Here is a 6,917-nt window from a genome sequence, read left to right as displayed (position 1 = left end):
TCAGTGTTGAAGTTTCAGGTCTCTGATTGTATATTGGCTGTTGACTCCTAAAGCAAACCAACCTTGATCTTTTAATCATATCTCACCAAAAAGTTGAAGTCTTTCAGTAGAATTCATAGACAATATATGTCAAAGATGCGCATGAGGGATCCAAAAATACAATTATCCCATTTTAATCGTTGTGTTTGCTCTCCACCTAGAATTGAAATGGAACCAAGAAGCCCTGACTATTTCTCTCCTGCTCTAACTCCAGCTTAGCTCCTCCATCTAAGGCCTGGTCTACACTACGGGTTTAGGTCGACTTTAGCAGCGTTAAACCGAATTAAGCCTGGACACGTCCACACAACGAAGCCCTTTCTTTCGACTTAAAGGGCCCTTTAAACCGGTTTCTTTACACCACCTCCGACGAGGGGATTAGCGATAAAACCGGCCTTTGCGGGTCGGAATTGGGGTAGTGTGGACGGAATTCGACATTATTGGCCTCAGGGAGCTATCCCACAGTGCTTCATTGTGACCGCTCTGGACAGCGCTCTCAACTCAGATGCACTGACCAGGTAGACAGGAAAAGACCCGCGAAGGTTTGAATTTCATTTCCTGTTTGCCCAGCGTGGAGAGCACAGGTGACCACGCAGAGCTCATCAGCACAGGTAACCGTGATGGAGTCCTCCCAGGATCGCAAAAGAGCTCCAGCATGGACCGAACGGGAGGTACGAGATCTGCTCGCCATATGGGGAGATGAAGCAGTGATAGCTGAACTCCGTAGCAGTAAAAGAAATGGAAAAGTATTAGAAAAGATCTCCAAGGCCATGAAGGACCGAGGCCATAACAGGGACACACAGCAGTGCCGCGTGAAAATTAAGGAGCTACGGCAAGCTTACCACAAAGCCAGAGAAGCAAACGGAAGGTCCAGGGCAGAGCCGCAAACTTGCCGCTACTACGCGGAGCTGCATGCGATCCTAGGGGGTGCAGCCACCACTAGCCCAACCGTGTGCTATGACTCTCTCACTGGAGAAACACACAGGGAAGACGGTTCGGGGAACGAGGAAGATGACGATGGAGGTACTGTAGGTAGCTCACAGCAGCAAGGAAGCGGAGAAACCGGTTTCCCCAACAGCCAGGATATGTTTGTGACCCTGGACCTGGAACCAGTAACCCCCGAACTCACCCAAGACCCTCAGGGCACACAGGAGACCTCTGGTGAGTGTAACTTTGTAACCATTTGTAAACAAGCGTGTTTAATGATTACTTTGCCTTGGCAATCGCGGCCAGTACATCTACTGGAAAAGTCTGTTAACGTGTATGGGGATGGAGCGGAAATCCTCCAGGGACATCTCCAGAAAGCTCTCCTGGTTGAAATGGGGTGATTTTATTAAGGGGGACATTCAGAGGTGCCCGTTCCTGCTCTTCTGACCAGAAATGTTCCCCGCTGTTAACCACGCGGTGGGGGGAGGGGTGAAGTGATCATCCCAGAGAATCGTGTGTGTGTGTGTGGGGGGGGGTGGTTTACTTGTGTTTGTGCCGCATGTTAACCGGGAAACCGCAGCCCCCTCCTTTTACATTGAAACCCCATTTTAAATGGACAACCCAATTCATCCTTGATATGGGAAATGCGCTGCTGTTTGCAACCTTTCCCGCATGTTAAGAAGGTTAAAAAAGCCAAAACACTGTGGCCTACGATGGCTGCCTGCAAGCCGAAATATGCGACCTTGTAATGAAAGAGTGTACCCATTGTTCCCTAAAATGTGTCTTTTTTAACCACCTCTCCCTTCTCCTCCGCCAGCTGCAAATGTTTCTCCTTCGCAGAGGCTCGTGAACATTAGAAAGAGAAAACGTAAGACGAGGGACGAGATGTTCACGGAGCTGCAGATGTCCGCCCAGGCTGATAGAGCACAGCAGAATGCGTGGAGGCAGTCAATGTCGGAGATGAGAAAAGCCCAATATGAACGAGAGGAGAGGTGGCGGGCTGAATCGCGGGAAGAACAGAGCAAGTGGCGGGCTGAAGACGATAGGTGGCGTCAGCTTGCAGACAGACGGCAAGAGGCAATGCTCCGTCTGCTGGAGCATCAAACTGATATGCACGAGCGTATGGTTGAGTTGCAGGAAAGGCAGCAGGAGCAGAGACCGCCGCTACAGCCCCTGTGTAACCAACAGCCCTCCTCCCCAAGTTCCATAGCCTCCTCACCAAGACGCCCAAGAACACGGTGGGGGGGCCTCCATCCACCCAGTCACTCCACCCCAGATGATCGCCCAAGCATCAGAAGGCTGGCCTTCAATAAGAGTTAAAGTTTTAAAATGCAGTGTGTCCTTTTCCATCCCTCCTCCCCCACCCATCCCAGGCTACCTTGGCAATTATCCCCCTACCTCTGTAAGGAACTAATAAAGAATGCATGAATGTGAAAAAACAATGACTTTATTGCCTCTGCAAGCGGGAGGGGAGGGTGGGGTGGGGTGGTTGGTTTACAGGGAAGTAGAGTGAACCGGGTCGGGGGGGGGGGGTTGGAGGGTTCATCAAGGAGAAACAAACAGAAGTTTCACACAGTAGCCTGGCCAGTCACAAAACTCGTTTTCAAAGCTTCTCTGATGCGCACCGCGCCCTGCTGTGCTCCTCTAACCGCCCTGGTGTCTGGCTGCGCGTAATCAGCGGCCAGGCGAGTTGCCTCAACCTCCCACCCCGCCATAAAGGTCTCCCCCTTACTCTCACAGATATTGTGGAGCGCACAGCAAGCAGCAATAACAATGGGGATATTCTTTTCGCTGAGGTCTGAGTGAGTCAGTAAGCTGCGCCAGCGCGCTTTTAAACATCCAAATGCACATTCCACCACCATTCGGCACTTGCTCAGCCTGTAGTTGAACAGGTCCTGACTCCTGTCCAGGCTGCCTGTGTACGGCTTCATGAGCCATGGCATTAAGGGGTAGGCTGGGTCCCCAAGGATCACGATAGGCATTTCAACATCCCCAATGGTCACTTTCTGGTCCGGGAAGAAAGTCCCTTCCTCCAGCTTTCGAAACAGAGCAGAGTTCCTGAAGACGCGAGCATCATGTACCTTTCCCGGCCATCCCACGTTGATGTTGGTGAAACGTCCCTTGTGATCCACCAGGGCTTGCAGCAGCATTGAAAAGTACCTCTTGCGGTTTACGTAGTCGGTGGCTTGGTGCTCCGGTGACAAGATAGGGATATGGGTTCCGTCTATGGCCCCGCCACAGTTTGGGAATCCCATTTCAGCAAAACCATCCACTATTGACTGCACGTTTCCCAGAGTCACTACCCTTGCTATCACCAGGTCTTTCATTGCCCTGGCAAATTGGATCACAGCAGCCCCCACCGTAGATTTGCCCACTCCAAATTGATTCCCGACTGACCGGTAGCTGTCTGGCGTTGCAAGCTTCCACAGGGCTATCGCCACTCGCTTCTCAACTGTGAGGGCTGCTCTCATCTTGGTATCCTGGCGTTTCAGGGCAGGGGAAAGCAAGTCACAGAGTTCCATGAAAGTGGCCTTACGCATGCGAAAGTTTCGCAGCCACTGGGAATCGTCCCATACCTGCAGCACGATGCGATCCCACCAGTCTGTGCTTGTTTCCCGGGCCCAGAATCGGCGTTCCACGGCATCAACCTGCCCCAGTGACACCATGATTTCCACATTGCTGGGGCCTGTGCCTTGTGAGAGGTCTATGTCCATGTCAATTTCCTCATCGCTCTCGTCGCCGCGCTGCAATCGCCTCCTCGCCTGGTCCGGGTTTCGCCTTGGCATGTTCTGGCTCTGCATATACTCCAGGACAATGCGCGTGGTGTTCATAGTGCTCATAATTGCCGCGGTGATCTGAGCGGGCTCCATGATCCCAGTGCTAGCTATGGCGCCTGGTCAGAAAAAAGGCGCGAAAGTAGTATCTGATGGACCAGGAGAAGGAGGGAGGGCAGGAGGAAGGGAGGGCCGAGTGACGACATGGCGTACAGGTACAGGAACAGGGAGAAACACAAACAACTGTCACACAGAATGGTCCCCCCAAAGATTAAACTGGAAACCCTGGGCTTAGCAGGCCGTTGATTTCACGGAGGAAGGGGAAGCAAATGAACAGAGAACAAATCTATTTTTTACATCTTAAGGTGGCAGCCGACGGTGCAGCATGAGTGACAGCCATACCAATATGACGACGATGGGTACCAATCATAATATACCATCATCTGCCAAAAGGCAAGGGGCTGCTGCTGTGTAGCAATGCAGCCCCACGTCTGCCAGCCCCACGTCCGCCAGCACCCAGCATCGCCCTCGGCCTCTTCTGGGTGCTTAGCAGACAATACTGGGCAATTGGCAGAAAATAGTATATTACGACTGGTAGCCATCATCATCGAAACAGTAGCATGTCTGCCCAGGTGGCCATGATTGACAGCCACACCAGTACGATGACGATAGGTACCAGTCATAATATACCATCGCCTGGCAAGGTGCTGGTGCAATGCAGCCCTACGGCTGCCAGCCCCACGACTATCACTCATGCTACACCGTCTACCGCCAAAAGGCAGTTAGCAGCTGCTGCTGTGTAGCAATGCAGTCCCACGTCTGCCGGCACCCAGAGGACATATGGTGACGGTGAGCTCAGCTGAGCTGAGCGGGCTCCATGCTTGCCGTGGTATGTTGTCTGCACAGGTAACCCAGGTAAAAAGGCGCGAATGTATTGTCTGCCATTGCTGTGACGAGGGGGGAGGGGCCTGACGACATGTACCCAGAACCGCCCGCGACACTGTTTTGCATCATCCGGGCATTGGGATCTCAACCCAGAATTCAAAGAAAAGGCGCGAACTGCTTCTCGGCTCTCTGAGCTGTGGCGCAAACGTAGTATCTGACGGACTAGGGGAAGGAGGGAGGGGGGCCGAGTGACGACATGGCGTACAGGCACAGGGAATTAAAATAAAGAACGGTGGCTGTGCATCAGGGAGAAACACAAACAACTGTCACACAGAATGTTCCCCCCAAAGATTAAACTGAAAACCCTGGGCTTAGCAGGCCGTTGATTTGACGGAGGGAGGGGGAAGCAAATGAATACAGAGCAAATCTATTTTTTTACATCTTAAGACAACGGTGCAGCGTGACTGATAGCCCTCAGCATCTTTCTGGGTGCTTGGCAGCAAATACGGGGCGTCGTATGACGATGGTCTTCAGGCCTATTGCACAATCGGCTGCTCGGGGAAGACTCTGCTAACGTGCGATGACCCGACTTGTAATAGGACGGCTAATAGTCGTAATACACCATTTACTGCCAAAAGGCAAGCCCCACGGCTGCCAGCACCCAGATCGCCGATGAAGGCTACCAGTCTACTGAACCGTCTACCGCCAAAAGTCAGTTAGCAGCTGCTGCTGTGTAGCAATGCAGTCCCACGTCTGCCGGCACCCAGAGGACATATGGTGACGGTGAGCTGAGCTGAGCGGGCTCCATGTTGTCTGCACAGGTAACCCAGGTAACCCAGGTAAAGAGGCGCGAATCTATTGTCTGCCATTGCTGTGACGGGGGAGGGAGGGGCCAGACGACATGTACCCAGAACCGCCCGCGACACTGTTTTGCATCATCCGGGCATTGGGATCTCAACCCAGAATTCCAAGGGGCGGCGGAGACTACGGGAACTGTGGGATAGCTGTGGGATAGCTACCCATAGTGCAATGCTCTGGAAGTCGACGCTAGCCTTGTACTGTGGACGCGGTCCGCCGACTAGAGCACCTAGAGCATTTTATTGTGTGGACACACACAATCGGCTGTATACAACCAATTTCAATAAAACCGGCTTCTATAAATTCGAACTAATTTCGTAGTGTAGACGTACCCTTAGTGCCAGAACCAAAATCCAGCAGTCATGGGATTTCATCTGCTTTGGAGATGAGTCAAATGTCCACATCTTCCTCTCTTTCCCAAAGAGTCTCCTTGAGCCATCTCATCACAGGAAGGAATTTTCAAAGCCTCTAATGTTTGCATGGCTAGAATAAACACAAAGAGACTGAGGCCTGGTCTACACTATGAGTTTAAGTCAACTTTAGCAGCATTAAATCGAATTAAGCCTGGACACGTCCACACGACGAAGCCTTTTCTTTCGACTTAAGGGGCCCTTTAAACCGGTTTCTTTACTCCTCCTCCGACGAAGGGATTAGCGATAAAATCGGCCTTAGCGGGTCGGAATTGGGGTGGTGTGGATGGAATTCAATGTTATTGGCCTCCGAGAGCTATCCCACGTGCTTCCTTGTGACCGCTCTGGACAGCACTCTCAACTCAGATGCACTGACCAGATAGACAGGAAAAGCCCCGCGAATGTTTAAATTTCATTTCCTGTTTTCCAGTGTGGACAGCACAGGTGACCACGCAGAGCTCATCAGCACAGGTAACCGTGATGGAGTCCCAGAATCTCAAAAGAGCTCCAGCATGGACCGAACGGGAGGTACGGGATCTGCTCGCCATATGGGGAGATGAATCAGTTCTAGCTGAACACCGTAGCAGTAAACGAAATGGCAAAATATTAGAAAAGGTCCCCAAGGCCATGAAGGACAGAGGCCATAACAGGGATGCACAGCAGTGCCGCGTGAAAATTAAGGAGCTAAGGCAAGCCTGCCACAAAGCCAGAGAGGCAAACGGAAGGTCCGGGGCAGAGCCGCAAACATGCTGCTTCTACGCGGATCTGCATGCCATGCTAGGGGGTGCAGCCACCACTATCCCAATCGTGTGCTATGACTCCATCACTGGAGAAACACACAGGGAAGAGGGTTCAGGGTACGAGGAAGAGGAGGATGAAGATAATGTAGATAGCTCACAGCAGCAAGGAAGCAGACAAACCGGTTTCCCCAACAGCCAGGATATGCTTATCACTCTGGACCTGGAGCCAGTATCCCTTGGACTCACCCAAGGCATGCTTCCAGACCCTGAGGGCACACAGGGGACCT

General features: G+C 52.2%; 1 protein-coding gene across 1 annotated transcript; it reads left to right on the top strand.

Annotated features, from left to right (window-relative positions):
- The first annotated feature begins 269 nt into the window (after nt 1-269).
- LOC135974733 (uncharacterized) lies at nt 270-3,972 on the top strand. The gene is made up of 2 exons (XM_065563246.1): nt 270-1,197; nt 1,781-3,972. Exons 1-2 carry the CDS (start codon nt 657-659, stop codon nt 2,281-2,283), a joined length of 1,044 nt encoding a protein of 347 aa, XP_065419318.1. The 5' UTR covers nt 270-656; the 3' UTR covers nt 2,284-3,972.
- Nucleotides 3,973-6,917: the final 2,945 nt, after the last annotated feature.

The sequence above is a fragment of the Chrysemys picta genome, chromosome 12 (assembly GCF_011386835.1).
Source record: "Chrysemys picta bellii isolate R12L10 chromosome 12, ASM1138683v2, whole genome shotgun sequence".
NCBI classification, from domain to species: Eukaryota; Metazoa; Chordata; order Testudines; family Emydidae; genus Chrysemys; species Chrysemys picta.
Note: the sequence above shows the minus strand (reverse complement) of the source record. Positions and strands in the feature narration are given on the sequence as shown.